The 26,008-nt window shown below is 36.7% G+C and overlaps 1 protein-coding gene across 6 annotated transcripts in view; it reads right to left on the bottom strand.

Moving 5' to 3' along the window:
- Positions 1-26,008, bottom strand: part of PDE7A (phosphodiesterase 7A) — a 114,239-nt gene that overhangs the window by 61,007 nt on the left and 27,224 nt on the right. Inside the window, exon 1 of one of the 6 annotated variants that reach the window (XM_045896477.2) lies at positions 2,768-3,398. The exons of 4 other annotated variants lie outside the window; for them this stretch is intronic. In XM_045896477.2, coding sequence (XP_045752433.1) covers positions 2,768-2,827 — 60 coding nt within the window. In that variant the 5' untranslated portion in view covers positions 2,828-3,398. Of the gene's footprint in view, positions 1-507; positions 841-2,767; positions 3,399-26,008 lie in introns of those variants that run through there. One more of the 6 variants, XM_045896478.3, reaches the window with a different exon arrangement.

The raw sequence follows: 26,008 nt of genomic DNA, 5'->3' as shown, positions 1-26,008 counted from the left end.
CACATAACTTAGTTTAAAAGCTATATTAAGCGGCAAGACATAACTCTTATAAAATAAATCCAAATGAGACAATGTTTTTTTTTTTAAAGGATGGACTTTTAAAATAGATCTATCTGAGCCTATCAACAAATATATCCCGAGTGATACTTCATTCATTTATCTCCTCACAGACCAAGATTAAAATGAATATTATTAAATTCTCTCACTAAACAATCATGGTAGAACAACCTAAAGTAACTCATTTTGGAAAAACACACTATAAATTATGAATTGTAACAATTTGATTTAAATGTTAGAATTAGTTACTTTAAACCAAAGTCATATGTGCTTTCTACGCCAACACTACAGCATAGACTTAACACATCTTTTTAAAGATCACCATCTTAAAAGCCAAATACTAGTAAAATCCTGTTTTTATTAAAAGAGTACAACGAATTTAATGACAATCCTGTGTCGCAGTCAGTCACAAAACACTTTGTGCTATCATCATCCACATCCCCACCTCACCTCACCACTGAAGGGAAAGAACTCAGACGCCTCTACCCGTGACTCTTCTAATTTAGCCATCCTGGGAACAGCTTGAAAAGCAAACTGTATAGGTCAAAACACGGGCGTGGCTGAGCTAATCAGAAACTGACAGCAGCAGCGTAAACAAGTTAAACTGTAAGGTTCCAAAGGATCCACTGCCACGCTAACAGGACTTCTGAGTGCCCTGGTAGGACACTCACTCACCTTCAATCAGGATGAATCACTCTTCCACACAAGATCTCACTTACAAAGTGAGTGACAAAAGGTGTAAAAGTTGTTCCAATATTAGTTAATACAAAACTTTTAAAGACAAACATTTTTAAAAACTGAGCAAAGATATTTTAAGTGCCATTGTTTTTATCTTGTTCAAGTTTTCCACTAAAATGATCTACTGTGCAAAAGCCTGTTTATTTCCCTTACATGGGAAAAGTAATAATACATTAACTAACACTTGCTGAACTTCTACTTTGTGTCAGAAAATGTTACAGGTACTTTCATATAAACTCTCATTTAACCCATACAAAGACCTTTATAAGATAGGTTTTGTTGGCCCCATTTGGTGGATTAGTAAACTGATGGTCAAAGGGCTTAACCACAGTAGTACTAAATAAATTTTTTGGTTAACATTACCAAACAACAGTAACAGATTACAAAAGATGGCTGGGCAGCCAAAATTTTAAAAGCAGTTTTCTCTGATGTAGTAAAATGAGCTTTTTCAGAGTATATTCATCTTACACATGCTAAAGAAACATGCTGATGTTTGTCTATTAAAACATTGCATTGATCCACTGAACAGTATCCTTCCCTTCTTCCTGCCTATGAAAACAATATATTTTTCAAAAATATTGCAAACTTAAAATATTAACATTCTTTTTGTTTAAAAGCTTAATTTTGGGGGGAGCACCTGGGTGGCTCAGTCAGTTAAGCATCCGACTCTTGATTTTGGCTCAGGTAATGATCTCAGGTCTATGAGATCAAGCCCCGTGTCTAGCTCCGCGTTGGGCGTGGAGCCTGCTTGAGATTCTCTCTCTCCCTCTGCCCCTACCCACCACCGTGTCCCCCTTGCCCCCTGCTCTTGCTCTCTCGCTCTCTCTCTTAAAAAAATTTTTTTTTTGCTGGTTAGAAAAAAAGTAAAAAGTCTCTGAAAACATCCAAAACTCAATGAATTAATACTAACTTGACCTTCATTCAATAACCTGGTGAGCTAATCCTTTAAAAACAATGAGTAAATAGCTGTCAGTACAACAAAATTAATTCTTAACTTATAAAACACAAGGATTTTAAAAATTTGAGCACACTGTTTTTATTTAAGAGATTTCTTCAATCTTATTCACTAAGAAATCAAGACTACTTCAATAAGGGACAATTATGTTTAAAACATTATGTGAAAAATTATGTACCAAGGATTAAAACCTTGCTTGAAAAAGAAACAAGTTTATGGAAGCTTTAGGTTCCTTTGCAAATACTGATGGCCTTATACATTTTAAGTTAATATTCTTCAATTTCTTAAATACAGGAAGAAAAAAGCTGCATGATGGATGAAAGATATAATCATTTTTATACAAATATAGAAAAAATAATTTCACATAGTATCATCTTAAATATTTCCTACATTAGTTTTAGACTTTTTTCCAGATGGCAAATGGCTAGCATTCTAGCCAGCATTTCTCAAGCCTGATACTCAGAATTAAAGTTCAAAAACAACAGATACATAATAATCTTACATTTTTTCCAACATGTTATAAGTAAGGTATACATTCTGGTAGTAGCAAGACTTTAACAGAGAACATGATAGAGGGTAGTGTTTCGTTTTTAAAAAGTTCATAACTGTTTAGAAATTCTCAACAACTACACATTTAACATATAAGTAAATTCTTTATCTCCAAAAAGAATATTTAAAATATGTACACCAAAAGTATAAATTAATAATTATTTAATCTTAAAAGGTGTATTTCTTTAATCACAAACTTCTTTAAGGGAATGATACTGAGGGAAGCTACTCTGACACCGAGGAATGATACCCTAAAAAGCCCCTGAAAGGAGGAATCAGGTGGGAAAAGAATAAAAAGTCCACGCTTAACTACAATTAAGCTTTTCAGTTGACAGGTAAAACTCGAATAGCTCTCTTAATCAGAGAAATAAAAACTGAAGCCAAAGGAGAAACTCCTAGCAATTCTATTCCAACCAAATACATAAACTGATGATTAACGTCACAATCCTAAAAATAAAGATGGCCTACCTTAGAGGCGATCCACTTGAGAAGAACCACAGCCAGACACCAGATCAATGTAATTCCCATTGGATCAATCAAAAGCCCACTGCATAATCTCCCTCCTCTCCCAGCAGGCAATAAGCAAGGAAGACTTGTTACGAGTTTGATAATAACCAGCTGTCCCGAGGCAGAAGAGAGGGGACACCGACTGCCTGGAACCTCAAGCAGCTGCCTTCAAACCAGATCACCTGACTCCTGTGAGAATGCGCAGCCAGGCAGCCTTCCTCCTCAGCGCGTGCTTAAGGCTACAACCCCAGAGTTGGGGTAGAACAGCGTAAGTAATGTTGGAAGAGGAACGGAAAAAAAAACTTAGTGAGGGCTGACCTAACAGTCTCACAAAATAGACACAAGAAGGTCCCAGGCGAGCCCCAGACACTTCTACAGCTTAATACTAACAGAGTGCTTTGACAGAACTTTCAAAAAATGTTTGGCAATGCACAAAATTTCCTCATTTCTTTCACACAGACCACCTCCACAGGTATAATGTCCTGGCACTTAAAAATATGAATGCATTTTAGTCTATCTTTTCAACTTTTAACACTGAATGTGTTCAGCTTTTTATTTCTTTTAGGGCTAGGATTACTTTATGAATGTTAGAGCCATTCATAAATACCGTCTGCCCTATTTAACACTGTAATTCACTCATTTTAGATTTAAGGCCAATCTAAAGGTGCATTTTCAGACAATTAAAAGTATATTATTTCTAAGTCCTAGTTGCCATCTAGCTTATATTACAATATTTTTGGTACACGTCACCTTCTTCTCTTGGTTGGTGAGTGAACTCTCTAATGGCAAAGTGTGCCTATATTCATCCACCTTCATGACCTCACAGCAGCCAGCAGGTTGCAGGCAGTATTGCTGAGAAAGTCTTTCATGAAACTTTCATTCAAGTATTCTGCAAGTATTTGTTAAGCTTCTACTATGTACCAGACCCTGTGCTAGATGCCAGGGGCACAATCCTCCAGTGAACACAGAAATGGCTCCTGCCCTTGTGAAGCTTACAGTTTAGTCAGAGGCTACTTTAACCAAAGTCTACGAACATAAATATAAAAGTGCAACTGTAACAAACAAGTACAGTGAAGTGGGGATAAGAACTGCCAACACCGTCTGCATCTGACCTACTGCAGAGGAGCGGGACTTCTTCCCACAGTTCTTGAAACGAAGGGGCAAGCACATGAAGAGGACAGGAAGAATGATCGGGGCAGACACGACAACCAACGACGGCCAAGCAGCTATGAAACAAAGCAAGGAAGGAAGAGACAGGAAGACCAGGGAAGGCTAGAAAGCAGGGCGAGTCAAAGTGGAGGCCGTGCGAAGGTGTTTTACCTTCATCCTAACAGCTAATCCCAACCTAAAGAACTTTCGCAGGTTCTGGTCAAGGACAGCTATGTGGGGTGGGAGCTGGACAGGCAGTTCAGTTGGCCACTGCAGAGGTCCAGGAGAGGGGCGAAGAGCCTGCGCGGAGTGCTAGAGATGAAGGGGGGGGGCTGGCTGGAGAAATACTCGGGACATGACAGGTCTGTCACAGACTGCAGTCCATGACAAGACAGAGGCATCTGCGTGGCAACAGTCCACAAAGGATGGTTCTAAAGTATTTGAAATAGCCCAACAGGTCAAATACTAATGTAATGCTATTTTCATGATCCAATCCTCAGTACAAAGAAGTTTATTTAAAAGAAAAGTTAATTCTAGACCTGTCAAAAAGCAGCATAAATTAAATTAGCAGATCTAAATCAAAATTTTCCTAAATTGAAACCGTTCATAACACATGGTCATAAATTTCTCACTCTACCTTATACATTATGTATATCTCTTCCTGCTACTGAAGCAACAAGCTGTAATGCAATCCTTGCACAAACGGAGAAGACTTTTTTGTCAGAAAACTAGGTGTGACAGGAGATTGTCAGGGTCTTTCATTATTCTCTGTATTCTAGTAGAGCTGCAGAAACCAAACTGAAGGAATGCCCAGGAAAAGGACCAAGCAGCAGAATGCGTATTAGCCCAAGTCTCAGGAGCAATGCTGGTGGCCATGGGAGAGGGGCCGTGCGGCCTGGGCCAGGGGCTAACACGGGCTTGAGGTTGCTATCCGCTGCTCTAGGCCATGCTGCACACTCCGAATTAGCCCATTACCATGATGCTCAGCCCAGAAGGACTTCTCATTTTCACACTTCCTTTCCAATCAGCTGCTTAAGGAGTCAAATTCTGAGAAGCAAATATAAGATTGCTGTTTTTGGTATTTAAATATTTTTATAAAAGTCTTTTTGATTAAAGATGAGCTCAAGAATCTGTACTTTCATTTAGTCTAAAAAGGATTAATCAGGAAATAATCAGAATTGAGACAAAGAATTAAGAAAAAAAAGGACATAAGAAAGGCAGTTCTAAAAGTTCTCTCATTTAAGTGAATTTCTGTTGAATTTATTTCTATCACCTCAAAATTCTACTGGGTTTAGAGACAAGAGCCTGGGTTTATGTCACAGCTTTACTGCCAAGAGCTGAGTGACCCTGGGCAAGTTACCACTTTGCTGGGCCTTCTTTTCCTCGCCTTCACGGGACTTAGATACATCTATACAAGAATACCTTGCTCATTCATAGTAGGCTCTCAATAAATTTCAGCCAAATCAGAATTAAATATTTAAGGCTTAAGAATGATACTGACCAAATCACTCCAGCTTCAACCCAACAATAGACTTCATTGAATTAACAATGGTCCGTAAGGGGAATTTACACTGTGCTTGCCTAGGGCCCTCAGAAATCTTTTCCGAGCCCTAGGAGAGTGAGGGTCTTGACTTTCATTTTTCACACTGGTGAACAGGTTGGCTCCCTAAAGTGGTTTCCCCAACATCTTCTTAAATTTATACTCTGACAGGGAAATACAGAGAAAATCAAGAAACGATCCTCCCAGATTAGAAAATTCTCTATTTGAATAGAAAGAGTTATTGAATTTATGCCTAAAAAACCCCATAGATCATTGCTGATGATGCATGCACATCACTCAAATCTTACAAAAATCTCAACAGTACACTTAACTTTCTTAATGGCATGGACCTAATAGCTTTAAATTTTTTTTCTTATTTTGAGATATGAAATATTTACCACTAATTTATGTGTATCAGTTGCAAGGACTTCCTTTAATAATAAAAATATTTCAGTAAGATGAAATAAAAGCAAAAGCTGTTATCAAATTAGTACGAATACTCCTTTACATGATGTTTACTTCATAGAAAATTCTCCTAAAAATTAATCTTTCCAGATGGAATCATGTAACTTATTATTCCATAAAGAAAGAGCTGTGTCTTTTACACTAATAACAAATGTATCCTTTTACATTAATTTTTCTCACCTCCGCCTAGTGAAACATGGCAGAGTAACAAAAAAATCAGACTATGCTAGTGGCACCTGGGTGGCTCAGTCCTTAAGCGTCTGCCTTCAGCTCAGGTCATGATCCCAGGGTCCTGGGATCGAGCCCCACATCGGGCTCCTTGCTCAGCAGAGAGCCTGCTCCTCCCTCTCCCACTGCCTGCCCGCCGTTCCCCCTGCTTGTGCTCTCTCACTATCTCTGTCTCTGTGTCAAATAAATAAAAATAAATACAATCTTAAAAAAACAAAACAAAACAGACTATACTAGAAAAATTAGTGCACAGAATACAACTAAACTTTCAAAAACAGAATTTGATACTTTAAGAAGAAAGTATAAAACTTTTTACCTTTCTGGGGCTAATAAAACTAATATCTGAAAAATGAAAGTATTAAAAGCAGACCGCACTATTTTAAAACTGTGATCAATAGAAAGAAAAGACATGACTTTGATCATTGTGTTTTAGAGGAAGTAATCCAAGTGCAAATTTTATTCCTGGGGCTCTTTGCCACCCACAGGACACCTGTCAATCTTGGCAATAGCCTTTAGCTATCCATATAGAGACTCAGCATGTCCTTCCCTTGACCAAATTAGGCTAACCTCATCTGCATTGACATCAGTGTCTATAATTTTGGATTCTCATGGACGGAAATAGCCTATCCCAGAGTTCTTTATACAAATGTTGTGTCTGTGGAAAACTATAACCAAATTTATAATAGAAAAATGTGAACACTATAGTCAAAACCCTCCAATTGTGCTTTTATCATTTTGAATTTCAGCCAATTTTAATAGCAAGTAATAAAGCAAAGCAGGTTTTTTTGTTCATTTCTTTCACTAAAAGCCACGTATCAGGGCTTCTTATTCTTCAGGTGGTATAAATTTCAAGAGATGAAACTGACAAAAAAAAATTAGTTTCGATAACAAAAAAAAATTTTTAAACTATGGTAACATGGGAATTTTACCAGTTAATACCTTTGTGTCATACTGATTTAGAGCTCTGAATTAAGTTTTTTGTTATATAGTATCTCAGTAGTTGATGACAGCAGGCATGTGATTAGTCCAGGTACGGAGGAAACAGTAAAAGCGCTCTGACACTTTACAAACATTCAAGCCTTCTGTTACAACTATCTTATGACATTAAAAGAACTTAAGAGATTTGCTTATTGAACCACTGTTCATAATATATTAAAAATTATGGAAAAGTGGAAGTAGTCACAATTTTTAGAAGGAAAAAACAGTAGTGTAGATCTGTAGAGTGTGAACTTAAAAAAGGAGCATTCAGTGTGCATGCTGTAAGTGTAAAGCTACTAGCATATTATTAGACCAGGAGAATGTCACAAAGACTTAATTTCAGCAGAGCTGCACACGAAGTCTCTGGTGGCAACCTTAAACAAAACAGAACAATGTGAGCCCCATACTACAGTTAGGCAGATTCCTAGCTGGCTAAACCAACATACCCAGAGATTAAGTACTTGATACCAAACAAGTGGAAGAATTCTAGAGGTAACTAACAGAACTCTGCATCTGAACTTGTCTTGTTCCACACTTCACTTACTGGGGTGCAGATCAGACAAATGCATATCAAATCTGCATATAAGATGCAAAGGATAAACCAGCATGCTTAATTACAAATAACTTAAAAAAGGTCAGGATGTTTAATCTCGAAGGTAATAAGAGACAGTAATTAAAGGCACTGAAAGTCAGATAAGTATCCAGATCAAGGATGTTCCACTATTCCCAATACAGGCCACATTTATAAGACTCAGTTCAGTTCTGAATATCACCCTGGGAGATGCATACATACATGGCATTTTATTTTAATTAATTAATTAATTAATTTATTTATAAAAGATTTTATTTATTTATTTGACAGAGAGAGCGAGAGAGCACAAGTAGGGGGAGCAGTAGAAGGAGAGGGAGAAGCAGGTTTCCCGCAGAGCAAGGAGCCCGATGCGGGGCTCGATCCCAGGACCCTGGGATCATGACCTGAGCCAAAGGCAGATGCTTAACCATCTGAGTCACCCAGGCGCCCCCATACATGGCATTTTAAAATACAGATAAGAATAATATACACAAGAGATAATAGTATTATAACTGAGATGCTTTAGGCAAAGAAATAAAAAGAGGGACAGAACAGGTGTTAAACAGCTATGAGATAAAATAATCTAAGGGGTTTAGCTCTATTCTGTGAAATTACAGGAGGTGGAAATAAGACCAATGAACAGTAAAGTTTGTGGAAAATAGAATTTGACTCAGTATTACCATCTAAGAACTTTCTACAATTTGAGCCATGTAATTTGAAAAGAGGTGCCTCAAACAAGCCTCTGTCAAGGAGGCTGTGGGACAGGCTAGAACAACTGACCTTCAAGTTCTCAGCCAATTCCAAAATTCCACAGTACTCTAACTAAATCAGAGACTGGAGTTCAGGAAGGCTAAGGTACTTGAAATTTGTATGGTAGAGTACCAGAGAGGAAATGTGTGAAGAAAATGGGCTCCAAAAGGCTGAAAGTGGGTCTCCTTGAGTCTTTGGCTAAATATTAAGCTAGTTATGTGTAGTATGAGATTCCATGAGGCCAGGAGAACGACCAGGGGAAGAACTACTACAGGGGAGCTGGGAGACACGAGCCCTCCAACCAACCCCTGTAAAGAGCGCTCACAAAATTCCTGGGACATTCCACAGAGACCTCAGAAATGTCATACCTTAGGAGAAGGGCAAAACCAATCCATCAATGCAGAAAATTCTATTAAACAACACTGTTCTAGACCCACACTAACAAAGCTCATAATATGCCAAAAAGGATTAGGAGGATCAGAAAGTAACTAAATTACCTGCCAGATCAAAACTCAACACTCTTTTAAGAACGACAAATAAAATTACAAATTAAGAGAATAAACAAGAAAAGGTAACCCGATGCAAGGGGTAAAAACAGTCAATAAAAACAAACCCGGAAATGATCAAGATGATGGAATTAGTAGAAAAGAACTTCTAAAATCTTATTATAATATATACAAAGATTTAAAGGAAAACATACACAAACTGAAAAAAGAAATTCAAACTTTTAAAAAAAATGGATTACTTATAGCTGATAAATACAATATGTAAATTGCAAAATTCACAGTTGAGCTTAACAGCAGACTAAACGCTGTAGAAAAAGAGACAAGTGGAAATTACCTAAACATCTTCCAAATTTGATAAGAACTACCAATCCAGATGTCAAAGAAGCTCAATTAACTTCAGTTAGGAAAAACATAAAACAACACAACAAGGTACATGATAATAAAGTTGCTGAAAATCAACTGATACCAAAACCAGACAAAGACATTATAAGAAAAGGAAACCATAGATGCAACCCCTCATAAATATGGACACAAGAGTCTTTAAGAAAATATTAGAAAATCAAACCCAACAATATATAAAAAGGAAATACATTGTGACTAAGTGTAAATTATCCCAAGAATCCATAATTGGCTTAATGTTCCAAAAAACAATAAATGCAATTCAACATATTAACAGAAAAAATCAATCATTTCAATTGATAAAGAAAAAGCATTTAACAAAATCCAATGCCATTTATGATAAACACTCTTACTAAAATAGAAATAAATGAAAACTTCCTCACCCAATAAAGAAGATCTATGAAAAATCTACACCCATTATCATACTTAGCAATAAAAAACAATGCTTTTGCCCTTACATCATGAACAAGGCAAGGATGTCTGTTCTACCACTTTAACATAGTATCAAAAGCCAATGCATTAAGGCAAGAAAAAGAAGCATAAGGCATACAAATTGCAAAGGAAGAACAAAATCTGTCTTCATTTGCAGGACAATCAGATTGTCTATGCAGAAAATCCTAAAGACTCTACATAAAAACTACTAGAACTAATATTTAGCAAAGTCAGCATACACAAGACCAATAAACAAAATCAATTGTATTTCTATATACTAATGAAAAATGTTTGGAACATGAAATTTAAAAAATATTATTTCCAATAGCATCCATAAACATGAAATACTTAGGGAAAACCTTAATAGAATGCACGCAACAATATATAGTGAAAACTATAAAGCATTTTTGAGAGAAGTTAAAAAAGAACTACATAAATGGAGAAATATACTATGTTGTTATGGGATTGAACTGTGTTCCCACAAGAGATATGTCGAAGTCCTAACCCTGGATACCTGTGAATGTGACCTTATTTGGAAAGAGGTTCTCTGCACAGGTAATTAAGATGAGGGCATACTGGGTTAGAGTAAATTCTGAATCCAATATAACTGGTGTTCTTATAAGATAGAAATCTGGACACAGACATACAACCACACAGGGGAGAAAGCCATATAAAGACGGAGACTGGAGTAAAGCACCTACAAGCCAAGGAATGCCAAGGATTGCCAGCAATATCAGTATCAGAAGCTAGGTGTAGAAAAGATTCTTCCCTAAAGCCCTAGAGAGAGCCCGGTCCTGCCAACACCTTAATCGCAGACTTCTAGCCTCCAGAACTGTGAGATAATAAATTTCTATCGTCTTAAACTATCCACTTTGTGATACTCTGTTATGGCAGCCCTAGGAAACTAATACAAAACCTGAGGTGCTTATGGAGAATGAATTTATCTTAGGGATTTGTGGAAAATGCAAATTCAAGGTGCATCAAGGGTTTCATAAAGGCCTTGAAAGAGAAGTAGGCTAGAGAGAGGGATTTGGGAGTAATCCTCTATTAATCAAGACCATATAGTAAAATTACCAAATGAGAGAAGAGAAGATGGTTAAAACCAAATCTTAAGGCTCACAAGCAGGAGAGGACTGGGAGGGCAAAAAGCAAAAATTTACAAATGGTAACATTCAGATTAAATAGCACCACCCCCCAATCTGTTCCCCCCCCACATATGCAAATAACATTCCTTTCCCTCTTACACCTCAGTTAACGTTAAAGCCAGTAAGAAACAGCTTTGAATACAGTACAAAAAGCAAGTGAAAAGAAAGCTATTGCTCAACAAATCTCAAACCAAATCCCCTTTTAAGACTTAAAGTTTCTTACAGACCTAGGCTAGAGAAAGAATTTTTGGTTCAGCTCTTCCTAATCTAGGCTCCTTTAGTTCCTTTAGAAGATGAAAGCAAGACACGGCAGCTGATATTAAAACTTTTTCCTATGGTGAGCGCTGTGAATTGTGTAAGACTGTTGAATCACAGACCTGTACCTCTGAAACAAATAATACATTATATGTTAAAAAAAAAAAAAAGAGAAGATAGTAGGAAGGGAAAAATGAAGGGGGGGAATGGGAGGGGGAGACGAACCATGAGAGACGATGGACTCTGAGAAACAAACTTGAGGGTTCTAGAGGGGAGGGGCGTGGGGGGATGGGTTAGCCTGGTGATGGGCATTAAAGAGGGCACATTCTGCATGGAACACTGGGTGTTATACACAAACAATGAATCATCGAACACTACATCAAAAACAAATGATGAGGGTGACTGGGTGGCTCAGTCGTTAAGCGTCTGCCTTTGGCTCAGGTCATGATCCCAGGGTCCTGGGATGGAGCCCCGCTCCTGCTCAGTGGGGAGCCTGCTTCTCTTTCTCCCACTCCCCCTGCTTGTGTTACCTATCTCACTCTCTCTCTCTCTGTCAAATAAATAAATCTTAAAAAAAAAAACACAACAAAAGCGAATGATATAATGTATGGTGATTAACATAATAAAATTAAAAAAACAACAACAACAAAACTTTTTCCATCCAGTTCTGTAACTGACGCTGATTTGGAAGAAGTCGTTGAGATAAACAGTGGCTAACTAAAACAAAACCCATGCTCCTATTATATTATTTACTAGGTGGAGTGAATGAATCTCTTGTCAAAGTCTCTTAGATCACTTTCATTTCCACTGGTGGACTAGTTCAGAGAACTGATCCTACCACTGAAAACTGAAAATAGTGAAAAATATAGAAAATATCTACTGAAATGAATCCATGAGCTGGTAAGAATATAAGAATAGTCAGGCAAAAACTATGTAAAAGTAGGAATGCACAAAGGTAAGCAGAGTTGGCTTTCATTTCAAGGTCAAAGTGGAGGGTAGAGGAGGTGAACCTGAGCTCTGGATTTTTCACAACCACATGGGTATATGGAACAAAAAAGACCAAAGTCCAGGGTCTGGCCAAAATATAGAGCACATCCTAGTAACTATTACTAATGGAATACACAATGGGCAATAATTACATTCTATGTTCATTAAAAAAAAAAATAGCTTGAATCAAATCATATACAACCACCAGCTAGGAGAACATAATACAAATTTATGTTGGCTGGCAAAATGATGGTCATATTTTGGATTTTTTCATCAAAAATCTACAATTTTGATGAACTTTACTGCAAAAGCAGTTAAGATTAATTAATGCTACCTCTAGGAGCTCTAACTAGAACAATGTATAAAAGCAGTTTACTAAGGTTCAAAGAAAAGAGCTACTTTCTCTTAAACTCACACCAATTGTTTACATTTAAATAAAATGAAGAGAACAGGAAGGCTTCTGTACTTAGCATATATAATTATAATGTTTTGTTCAAAATAGAATAGACAAAGAATTAAAAAAACAAAAATAACGTTTAATTTGCATTGAAGTACACAGTACTTATTCAGAAGAAATGCATGTATAATCAACATTCTACAAAGAAATTTAAAACCTGACTTATATCATCTAACATCAACAAAACTCTCACTAAAAAATCTTTTCTTCATTGAGCCATAAAGTAGAATAGAGGTTACCACCAGCTGGGGGAAAGAGGGGAGCAAGTTGCTGTTTAATGGGTACCCAGTCCCTGTGTGGCATGATGAAAAAGTTCGGGAAATAGTGGTGATGGTTGTAGAACACTGTGAATATACTTAATGCCACTGCATTGTGCATCCAAAAAGGGCTAAAATGGCAAACTCTACGTTAGGTACATTTTAGCACAATAAAAAAATACATACAAAAACTATTTTCATCTAATTTTCCTTAAAGTTTGGAATTCTCTTACGTCTGAAACTCATGCAAGTAAGTATCCTCTAAAAATTGGACTAGGAGAGCAGAGGCTTTGGGTTATGTGATCATAGATTCAAATCTGAGGTCTACCCTTCCTAATCACAGACTCCTGATACAAGGTACATTCTAAAAGCTTCAGTTCCCTCCACCTGGAAAATGGGAAAGTACTTGAACGCAAAGTTGTAGTAAGGATTACAGCAGACAGCTATAGTATGCATGAAGATAATCCAGGAACTTCACACCAAAGCGTTCTTATTCAATTCTCTGATATACGAAGAGTTATTAACTAAATGAAGTTATTAGCTAAAATCTAAAAACCTTTAAAAATCATCTAACACCCTTTAAGTAGTGCTTGAAAATATATTCAGGCATACAAAACTTGATTCAAATTCTTTAAAATGGCTTTTCCTTCTCTATGTTTATCAATCCAGCTCTTATTTTTTTTTAAAGATTTATTTATTTATTTGAGAGAGAGAGAATGAATGTGGGGGGAGGGGCAGAGGGAGAGAAACCCAAGCAGACTCCCCACTGAACGTGGTGCCCGAAAGTGGAGCTCAACCCCAGGCCCCTGAGATCATGACCTGAGCCAAAATCATGAGTTGGACACCCAACTGATTGAGCCACTCAGACGCCCCTCAACCCAGCTCTTATTTGAATTGACAGTTTCTCTAAGTTACAATATGAGGCAGTCAGGAATATTAAAAACAACTTATTGTTAAGTAAAAGAAGTCTGACGATAATGCTCTCCTTTTCAATTTTTTGCCAGCTGCGACCCAATGTATTTAATAGTCCATTTACAGTCATCTCCCATCAGCAACAGGCATACATTTAACAATATTAAACCAATCAAGAATTTGCCCAAAGTGGTGCATAGTCTAGATCACAATTTTACTTTTTTAGGAAATGAGACATGGCTGGCATAGGTGGTGTTTAATCTTCTTAAGTACCAAATACTTTGCATACCCCCACATGATACAAGTTAATCTTCTGATACCCGGTATTGTATTTTTTAAAAATCTGTATATTATGATGTTCTGACATCTTAAGAAACCATTCTAGCTGGGACGAGACTGCCTGTCCCAGAGCTAGCCCCTTCTTGGAGACAGCAAAGGGCCCAGGCAGGCGCATGCCTTTGATGTGCAAACTAATCCAGAGCCAGACCTTCTCCATCAGATCCTTTTCCCCAAGGCCTTAATCACCCAGAGCCAGGTACTAGGCAACTAGGGACCACTCCTATAGCCCAAAGCCCACCACAATTATTTAAATCTGCCAATCATAAACCATTCACTCGGCCCTGCCTTTCCTTGGGAACCCCCAACAAAGACTGTGGCCCTAATGCTCTCCTCTCATTCCTGTCTTCTGCCTGCTAACCTGGTGCCTTCCTTGTGGCCCCTGCATGGTGTGTTCTGTCTCCTGTCTCTGGGACCTCTGAGTATAATAAACTTTATTTTTCCCTGAGCCTTGCCTGTGTCTCCGCTTGTGACTGCGCCTGACTATTAGCAAAGAACACAAAACACACCCACTGACTGAGAAAATACAAAACATTATTGTGAGTTCGGTAGTTACGTTTAAATAATTTTACTTAATCACAACAGTATCTACTTGTATTTGAAACACACTGGTACATACATACTTGAGATTTCTATTTTTAAGTTTACTATTTCAAATACATGTGGATTCGTGAATCCCTTGCCAAATTCCCAGATTCTCCTGGGATCCGCCATTCTCCTTTGGGAACCACTGTCCGGAGGATGATAAGGCAAGGTGTGTGTATGCACAACCCTCCCCTCCCACCATATCCCGACCTCTGACACACATTTCTTGAAGAGATATGCCCCATTCAGTATACCATCATCTCTCTAAAAAGCTGGTAAGAATGGGGGGTGGGGGTTAGCTGATCTAAGAAAAACCTTTATAAGAAAAACCTATATGATTAAGGTTAAAAAGGGGACACACCAAAGAGTATGAAATAACCCTCTCAACAGACTGCATACACAGCACTTGATCATACATCTTTCCTTATAGCATGTTTTATTACCAAGAAGATATAGAAAACCACTTAATATTTGTCTTTTATGGCACAAATTTAACCTTTTTATCTCATTTTCCCCTATACATATCCTAATTCCAACCAATTAATCAAGATTTCCTAAAAACAGTCTAGACATTACTGCCGCCATACTTGTACCAACTCATTTCCTCAATATAGACTATTAGGAAAGTCATGTCACTATTAACACCTCCAAAACATATTTGTTTAAAGACAAAAATAAAATCCAGTCATTTTTTGGCAATTACAATGGCTTATTTCAAGATTTACTGGAAAACTTAAAAAAACTAAAATGGACAATTTGATACAGTTGAAAGTTTTAGTTCATTCTATGGACAATTAAGAACCAGTTAAATGTTAAACATAGGCAGTTTACAACAAATGAATAAAATATATTTAAAGAGTCTCTTGTTAAGAACCTGGAATAAAGACTGGTACCATAGGAATTTTGCTAATTTGAGCAATATTTCAGGTACAGTTGATTTTTAAATGATGACTCTTGTTCACTGAAAAGTTTGTAAAAGTTTTAAGTAGAAAACAATTTTCAAAATTAGTCAAGTAAACATTTAATTGGGAGACAGATATCACTCTACACATAAAAATTAATTATGGTATTATTTCACTTTAGTTTTTTGAGTCTTTCTTACATTACTGTTTGAATGTAAATTGATACAATCTTTCTGGAAAGTAATTTGGCAATGTATATCAAGATTTGAAACTAAACCTAACGTTTTAACTAGCCATACCTCTTCTAGGAATTAATCCTAAGGAAATTATCATGAATGAGCATGAAGTTTTAGCTACAAAGATTTTCATCACAGCATTGTTTATAATGAAAAACTGAAACTTTCTAAATATCTGACAAATAAGGGCTTGATTAGTTGACTAATTGTAAAAATAGAAATATGGAATACTTAAATCATTTAAAGTAACTGCTGTAAAACATACATACTCAAACTGTTTTGAAACTGCCTATAACTCTTGGATACTTTTAAGATTTTATTTATTTATTTGACAGAGAGAGACACAGCGAGAGAGGGAACACAATCAGGGGGAGTGCGAGAGGGAGAAGCAGCCTTCCTGCAGAGCAAGGAGCCTGATGTGGGGCTCGATCTCAGGACCCTGGGATCATGACTGGAGCTGAAGGCAGTTGCTTAACCAACTTAGCCACGCAGGCGCCCCAACTTTTGGATACTTTTAACTATTTACAATTTGTAGTAATAATAATGCATATATTCAATATGTAACTACATAGAGACAGAAATGGACGACTAGTTGTCAGGGGCTAGGGAAGGGGAGAGTGATGAGTGATTGGGAATAGGTAATTTTTAGGTGATGAAAGTGTTCTGAAATTAGATAGTAGTGAAGGTGTGTAATATTCCTCAACTTTGTGAATAAAAACCACTGCACGTTTTAAAGGAGTGGATTTTAAAGGTATGTGAATTATTTCTTAAAAAATGTACAGATTCAGAGGCGCCTGGGTGGCTCACTCGTTAAGCTTCTGCCTTCGGGTCAGGTCATGATCCCAGGATCCTGGGATCGAGCCCCACATCGGGATCCCTGCTTGGCGGGAAGCCTGCTTCTCCCTCTCCCACTCCCCCTGCTTGTGTTCCCTCTCTCAGTGTGTCTCTCTCTGTCAAATACATAAATAAAATTTTTTTTAAAAATGTACAGATTCAAAGATTTAAATCTTAACTTTTTACACAAATCTTAAAGTAGGCCATCCAATGGCATCTCTGTGCATGTATCTGAATGTTTTATATGTGTGTTATGGATGAGCAAAGTTTGGGCTCTTTTTTCATTTAGGCCTGTACGTGATTCCTCATGTAAAATTGTGCTCTGCTAAAGCAACTGAACTCCTCAAACAAATGCAAGGCAAAGCTCACATGCATCTGTTCACATATTTCATTAAAACAAAGCAGTTTTATACTAGCAGTTTTATACTAACAGATGAACATGCAAGAGCACCATTAGGATTGTAGAATTTTAAATGCTTATTGCAACTTTGGCATACTTTTCAAACTTTTATATTCATGACAAATAAAATGGATAGAATTTTAGATAATTATTACCGACTCCATAGTGAAACAAAAATTTCTGACTTTGTCCTTCAAACTTCTGGATCACTAATTTATAAATATTCTGAAACCATAAGGGAAGGTTTAAATACTGATAACATTTTTTAAACAGCTTTCTTGAGATATAGTGCACAAACCATACAATTTACCCATTTAAATACACAATACAATGGTTTTTAGTATACTTACAGGTAGGTGCAAACATCACCACTGTTAATTTTAGAATATTTCATCATCCCAAAGGAAACCTCATACTCATAAACAGTTATTCTCCATTCTCCCCTCCCCCCAGTCCCTGGCAAACACCAATCTGCTTTTTGTCCTTATAGGAATACATTTTCTGGGTATTTCATATAAATGGAATCATACACTGTCACCTTTTGTGTCTGGTTTATTTCACTTAGCAAAAAGTTTTCTAGGTTCATCCAAGTTGTAGTAAGTATCATAAATTCATTCCTTTTTATGGTTGAGTAACATTCCACTGTATGGATATACCACATTTTGTTTATTCATCATGTTGTGGACATTTAGGTTGCTTCTACTTTTTGGCTATTTGAAAAATGCTCCGATAAACGCTCAAGTTTTTGTGTGAACTTGTTTTAATTTCCCTTAGAAGTGAAATTGCTGTGTCATTTGGTAACTCTATGTTTAGCATTTTGAGGAACTGCCAAACTGTTTTCCCAAAGTGGCTGCACCATTTTACATTCCAAACAGCAGTGCATGAGGGTTCTGATTTCTCCACATCCTTGCCAGTACTTATTTTTTATTCTAGCTGTCTCTCATTGTGGTTTTGATTTGCATTTCCCTGATGGAAAAGATGTGGGAAGCATCTTTTCATGTGCTTATCAGTCATTTATATATCTTTTTTGGAGAAATGCCTGATCAGATCCTTGGCCCATTTTTTAAATTGAGTTGTCTTTTTTACTATTGAGTCGTAGGAGTTCCTTGCACAGTGTAGATGTAGTCCCTTATTGGTTAAATGTTTGCAACTATTTTCTCCCATTTTGTGGTCTTTTTACCTTCTTGATAGTGTCCTCTAAAGCACAAGTTTTTAATTTTGATGAAGTCTAACGTATCTGTTTTTTCTTCTGTTGCTCTTGCTTTTGGTGTCGTATCTAAAAATCCCTTGCCAAATCCAAGGTCCTAAAAAAATTTACCCTTGTTTTCTAAGAGTTTTATAGTTTTAGTTCTTACAATTAGTTCTTGGATCCATTTTATGTCATAAGGATCAACTTCATCCTTTTCAGCATGGCTATTCAGTTGTTCTAGCACAAGTACTGAAAAGGCTATTCTTTCTCCACTGAATGGTCTTGGCACTCTTGTCAGAAACCAGTTGACCATGGGTTTATTTTTCAACACTCAAATCTATTCCACGGATCTCTAGGTCTCCAAGGTAAGTACTTAAGATAAGGACTATAAGTATCATACTGTCTTGATCACTGTGGCTTTGTAGTAAGTTCTGAAATCAGAGAGTATGAGTCCTCCTACTTTGTTCTTTAAGATTTTTTGCTACTCTGGGTCCCTTGCAATTCCACGTAAATTTTCTTTCTTTTTTTTTTTTTTTTTTACAATTTTATTTATTTTTGCAAAAGAGACAGAGAGCGTGAGCACGTGCACAAGCGGGGGTGGGGTAGAGGGAGCACAGTTGGAAAAGCAGACTCCCGCTGAGCAGGGAGCCTGACTTGGAACTTGATCGCAGGACCCTGGGATCATGACCTGAGCTGAAGGTGGACACTTAACTGACTGAGCCACCCAGGCGTCCCCATATAAATTTTCAAATTAGTTTGTCAACTTCTACAGAGAAGTCAGCTGGGGTTCTGAAGGACACTGTGCTGAATCTGAAGATCAAGTTGAGAAGTCCTGCCACCTTAACAAGATTAGGTCTTTTAATCTATGAACATGGGGTATTTTTCCACTTATATGGATCTTCAATTTCTTTAAATAATCCTTTGTGGTTTTCAGAGATTAACTTTGTACTTTTGTTAAATTTATTCCTAAGCATTGTATTCTTTTTAATGCTGTTGTAAATGGAATTGTTCTAAGTTCACTTTTGGGTTATTCATCTCAAGTGTACAGAAACATAACTGATTTTTCCCCCCAAAACATACCTCTGATTTTTGTATATTGATCTTCTATCCTGCAACATTGCTGAATTCATTTATTAGTTCTAATAATTCTTTAGTAGATTCCTTAGTATTTTCTATATAGATCATGTCATCTGAGACTAGAGTTTTACTTCTTCCTTTCCAATCTGGAGGCCTTTTCTTTTTCTTGCCTAATTGATCTTGTTAGAACCTCTAGCACAGTGTTGAACAGAAGCAGCATGAGTGGATATCCTTGTCTTGTTCCAGGCCTTATGAGGGAAAGCAACCAGTCTTTTATCACCAAGTATGATGTTAGCTGTGGGTTTTTCATAAATGCCTTTTGATCAGGTTGAGGAAATTCACCTCTACTCCTAGGTTTGAGTGTTTTGTTATGAAAAGATGTTGGATTTTTGTCAAGTGCTTTTTTTGCATCTATTTATATAATCATTTGGCTTTTATTATTCTATTGACATGGTACATTACAATAACTTACAATAATTTTCGGATGTTAAGTCAACCTTGTATTTCTGAGATGAATCCCACTTGGTCATGGTATATAATAATTCTTTTTATATGTTGCTATTTTCAGTTAGTGTTTTGTCTAGGATATTTGTGTCCATATTCATAACAGATATTGGTCTGTAGTCTCCTTGTGATTTTTTTGTTGTTGTTGGGTTTTGGTATCAGAGTAATACTGGCCTCACAGAATGAGTAATACTGGCCTCAAAAAAGAATGAGGTGGGAAGAATACTGTAAACATTTGCAACTTTTCTGAATAAATGAAAAACGTACACATAATCAAAATAGAAACATAAATATTGAAGCTGATAATACAACTGGAAGTGTCATCCCCAATGCTGGTACAGCAGATACTGTTGGTTATACAACCAATATCCACCCTCCTCTCCTTCCTAAAAGGAGCAACGTTTTGTTCAGATGTCTAGGCAGCCATATGCATCAGGGGTGTGTGGCTGCAGCCTCAGACCTGAAGAGTGGACCCTGACTGGTCCAAACCAATCATAATGGTTCCATCTTGCTTGCCAGAGACTAGTTTGAAAATGGCAATTGTGATACAACCAGGTGTGATGGAACTTCTGCTAAAGGAGCCCCATGGAATGGTTTTTGTTTTTGTTTTTGCACTTAAAATGATACAAAATGAAAGAGACAGCCCTCTCTTCCCCTGGAAGTTGTCATGTCTGGATACATGGAACTGTTAAAGCCACTTTGCAACCATAATAAAGGCTGGAGAGAGGACAATTCTGACATAAGATAGCAAAAAAGAAAGAAGAAACATGGGTTAGTGATGACGCTGTTGAGCTACTGAATTAACCAAATCTGGAACCACTCAACCTTAAGAGTAAGTAAACTGCAGAAATTGGCAAGCACCACAAATCAGTCGATTTTTCCTTCAGAGATCTCCAAAGGAATCTTGTCCTTATAGAAATATATTTCCAGGATAGTTCATATAAATGGAATCATACACTATGTGATCTTTTGTGTCTGGCTTATTTCAGTTAGCATAACATTTTCTAGGTTCATCCAAGTTGTAGGTAATAAGCATTTACCAGAACACCATTGGATACAACCCTATTTCAAACGTTTTTGTTCATCAAATCAACGTTTTTATTCCCATAGTTATAAATTAGCAGTATAAAAATTTTACCAATAAAACACTGCATTAATTTGGGTTTCTAATAAGACTTCACTTAGAAAAAAGTTTTTATCTAGTATCTGAAATATTGCTGTATTTCATAATATGAAAAATTACTATGTAAGTTTAAAAAACTGATTATAAAACATTATGCACAGTAAGAGGCAGAGAAAAAGAATACATTTAGACAGATACTAGAATTGCTGGGCTTAACACCAGTATGTTCACACTGTTATCTCTGGGTGGTTGGATTAGAGGATTCTGATATTTTTGCCTGTTTTTCTCCCTAAATTTTCCTTCATAAATATGTATTAACTTAGTAATAAAGAAAAAGATGCAATTCATTCTTTTTTTTTTTTTTTTTTTTATGAGAGAGAGCACATGAGAGGGGGGAGGGTCAGAGGGAGAAGCAGACTCCCCGCTGAGCAGGGAGCCCAATGCGGGACTCGATCCAGAGACTCCAGGATCATGACCTGAGCCGAAGGCAGTCACTTAACCAACTGAGCCACCCAGGCGCCCCGCAATTCATTCTTTTAAAAGGAAGAAGTTCAGTATTTTTTATTCATGAGTAAATGAAAACACACTATTTTTTCTTCCATTTTTGTCTGGGAAGAGCCTATATAAACCTTACATGTAGTTTTTAAATTGGGTGATTCTGACAGGTATAGTATTGAGCTGTAAACCTGTTCTCAGACTACCTCAAGAAGACGTTGTAGGCTTAAACTGAATTATAATATGCATTATAAGAAGAGTGCTAAATTCTTCACACATAATCACTTTGAAAATAAAATCTGAGCCAAGGGCTCTCCTATTTTGAAATATGCACGTGATCGGATTTCATGGACTCTATTCCTAAAGGTAATGAAGAAAAGGAGCATTGAGCATGTGTCACAAGATTTGTTTTCTAGATCTAGAGATAACCCTTATTAGCCATATGACCTCTGGCAAGCAGCAATCTCTCTGAATCTAAACCCTCTTATCTGTTAAATAGAGCGAAGACCTACCCATTTCTCCTCATAGGATGAGGAAAAGTAGATGAAAGATCAAGGGAAAGATGATATAGTATGTCACCGCAGCATTACGTACACATCTTAAGTCTTGTAACAATTGTACTTATACCACTTTGATACAAAAGACAGCCTTATAATCAGCAAGGTATGATGCCAGTTTCCCTGGTAACAAGTTAACTTCTTCACTGCTTTAAAGATATTTGCGTATGTGTATAAAATTTCTTTTCTTTGCTGCTTTACTGTTTTTAACTTGCCTCTAAAAATACTGGGATGATATAAACAAAGTACTGCTACCACAACATGACACTGGATGGGGAGAGAAAACTATAGATCATTTTCTGTAAGAAATATTGTTGCAAAGGTCCTAACCAAGATACTAGCAAGTAGAATCCCGAAAAGAATAAAATAGCTTAACCAAGTAAGAATTATTCCAGGAACATAAGGGTAAGTTAATATTAGCCTATCTATTAAGATAATTTACTAAATTAGTAGACTGAAGGTGAAAATTTTTAAGCATCTCAATAGATGTGCAAAAATGTATTTGAATAATATAACCATTCCCAAATAAATACTCCTAATGAATTAAAGAAGGCAAAATTATTTGAAAGTGATGCACTGTCTGCAGGTGATTATGAAATAAGGTACTGAAAAACTATTAGAAACAATACGAAAATTCAGTATACAGCTGATTATAAAATTAACTACAAAAATCAATAGTTTGCTTATATTCAATTAGTTAGAAAACATAATGAGAGAAAAGATTCCATTTATAACTGCAACTGAATAAAAGTACACTTGGGTATGAACAATAAATGATAAAGGGCATTATAAAGAAAATTTTAATCTCTACTGAAGGATCTCAAAGAAGACTGGAATAGGGAGATTAAATATGAGTAGTAAGGAGGAGAGGGAGGAAGAAGGGGAAGAAGAGAAGTTTCATCAGTCAGGCTCCCAGCAGGAAAATGATGGCACACTCACAGGGCTAGCAACAGCAGGGAGCTGTTATCACTGTTACTACTAGACCCTAGTAAGGTTTCTCAGTATGGGAGAGGAACCAACCCCAGCAAAAAGTGCGGCCTTAGGTGGACAAACCCAACTCTATAGGGTAAGAGGCTGGGAAATATACCCTTTCCTCCCATGCACCCATCTCCTACAAGACCTCCCATTGGCCAAATCTAACAAGAAGCCAGAGGGCTAGAGAGCCTGGATGATGCATTCCACAGAGGCCAGCCTCCCAGGGTACAGAGCAAGACGGAGAAAGTGAAGAATATATTTGAAGAGGCAAATTTTGAATACCCAGCACAACAGCTAGTCTCTTGGCTGTTTTCTCTATGCCAGGCACTGCTCTAACCACTTTATCTGGATTAATTCTCATAATGTCAATTAGCCCAAACTACAAATTCAAACAATCCCAGTAAAAATACCAACAGGATATTTTATGGGTAGTGAGAGAGCAGAAGGGAGGTTTTGGCTATCACTAAATTCTTCTAGAATAATAAACATGTATGCAAGATGAGGTAGGGAAAAAAAGAGGGGAGAGAACGGTCCTATGAAATATTAAAATATATTATTAAGCTGTAATAATTAAAAGTTTAGTGCTACCACATGAATAGACTGATCAATGAAACAGAATTAGAGTCCAGAAATAGACCAAACAGATGCAAAAATTTCACATATGGTAGAGGTGGCACTTTAAAAAAGGGGGAAAAATAGATTATTTAATAAATGATTTAGGAGAAACTGGATAGTGAGTGGAGGAAAAAACACTAGATCTCTGCCTTCCTCCTTATATTACAATAAATTCCACATGGAGCAAAGATCAAAACATAAGGAACAAACTGTGGGAATAGAATTATCAAGAGAACAGTGTAAAAAACTGCAGAAGAATACAAAAAATATATTTATTATCTTGAAGCACAGAAGATAATATTCTAACTATAATATAGAACCAGAAGCCTTTTATAAGGGGAAAAAAATGAGACATTTTACTAAATAGGTAACAAAACTGATACATAAAAATTTACCATAAGGTTAAAAGAGATCAGATAAAATATTAGTAATACTGTAATAAGTCTTTATTTCCTTAATATTGGAAATATCACTCTTGTAATAAAGTAAGAAGGTAATTGGAAGGTACATATTTAAATACAAATGCCATTAAAATTAAAATATGCATAGTGTGACTTACAATTAAAGAGAAGCAAAACAAACCTAATGAGACATTTTTATTTTAACCTATTACACTCGCAAGGATTACAAAGACTGATAATACCTCAGCACCAATGAGGAGACAACAGGTATCCTGTGTTATTCAAACTCTCACTATCCAACTGAGGAGCTAAACAGATTAGGATAAATTTTCAAATGAACCCTTTATTATCCAGACTGTCCCTACTCTGGCTATCCAAATCTCAGGAAGTAAACAGACTTGGGTAACATCACATCTCTCACTGTACAAACTCACACTACAAATTCTCACTGTGCTAATTCAAGAAAAGGTTTGGACAACAAGGAATACACTGTGAAAGTGCATACAGAGTTTTGTAGTGAGATTGTAAGTTATGTAATCCTTTTAGAGATATCAAAGTTGTAAATGGTCATAGCTTTTGACCCAAGCTCTTCTCCTTCTAGATATGTATTCCATGGATATACTCACATGGGAATGTAAAGATATATGTACAGGATATTCTCTATAGCACTGTTCATAAGACACACACACACACACACACACACACACACACAAATACTGCTGGCCTAAATATCCTTGATCGGCAGTGACCTGATTAAATTACATACAGTACACCCATACAGTGGAATTTATGAGTTCCTAGTTTTCTAAACATGAATGATTTTGAGAAAAGATCATTTAAGTGAATTATCTAAGACCAAAATATAACTTGGAAATGATAAAGAATTTTCAAGATTTTTACTTGAAAAATAAAACAAAAATATAAGTTTTAAGTTATATTTGACAAGATTTAAGTTATAACTTCAACTATGCACAAGTTTCTTAGAATAAAAAAGAATCGGGCGCCTGGGTGGCTCAGTCGTTAAGCGTCTGCCTTCGGCTCAGGTCATGATCTCAGAGTCCTGGGATGGAGTCCCACATCGGGCTCCCTGCTCAGCGGGAGGCCTGCTTCTCCCTCTCCCACCCCTCCTGCTTATATTCCCTCTCTCACTGTGTCTCTGTCAAATAAATAAAATCTTAAAAAAAAAAAAAAAAGAATAAAAAAGAATCAAGTGTTGACTTTTTTAGTGTAATCTTTTCAACAAAATTGTATGATAAAACAATATTCCACATCTTTCATGTTTTTCTCTTTGGAGATAATCGCAAAAATCTTGTTTTCAGAAATACTGCATGGCTTCATCCATATTTCTTAAGAGCCTTTTCTTTAATCATCTACATCAAAAGTCACTGTAATCAAATCAGGCTCCCTTAAAAGCATCTAATATGTCATTTTTAAGAATTTTCTGTTTCAATTGTCTATTGGTAGCTCTGAGTTTTTGTTTTTGTTTTTTAAAGATTTTATTTATTTGACAGAGAGCGAGAGAGGGAACACAAGCAGGGGGAGTGGGAGAGGGAGAAGAGGCCTCCCGCTGAGGGGAGAGCCTGATGCGGGGCTCGATTCCAGAACCCCGGGATCATGACCTGAGCCGAAGGCAGACACTTAACGACTGAGCCACCCAGGCACCCCCCCCGGCAGCTCTGAGTTTTTTAACATCACATCCATGAACTTCATAAAAACCTGCACACTTTCCAAGACAACCAATTTTAGTTTGCAAGTGATTTTTATTATTTTTGACCAATAAAAATGTTAACAAAGGATCAGGAGCAACAACTGAATGAGAACTAATTTTAAAAGTGGCACTTTCATTACTAAAATTTTTTCTCGTAATAACCAATGTAGTAACATATATATTAATCAGTCATTAAAAAAGAATGATATAGGGGCACCTGGGTGACTCAGTCGT

The sequence above is a fragment of the Mirounga angustirostris genome, unplaced genomic scaffold (genome assembly GCF_029215605.1).
Source record: "Mirounga angustirostris isolate CCGP_5_RB_7025 unplaced genomic scaffold, mMirAng1.0.hap1 SCAF_4, whole genome shotgun sequence".
In the NCBI taxonomy this organism is placed as follows: domain Eukaryota; kingdom Metazoa; phylum Chordata; class Mammalia; order Carnivora; family Phocidae; genus Mirounga; species Mirounga angustirostris.
Note: the sequence above shows the minus strand (reverse complement) of the source record. Positions and strands in the feature narration are given on the sequence as shown.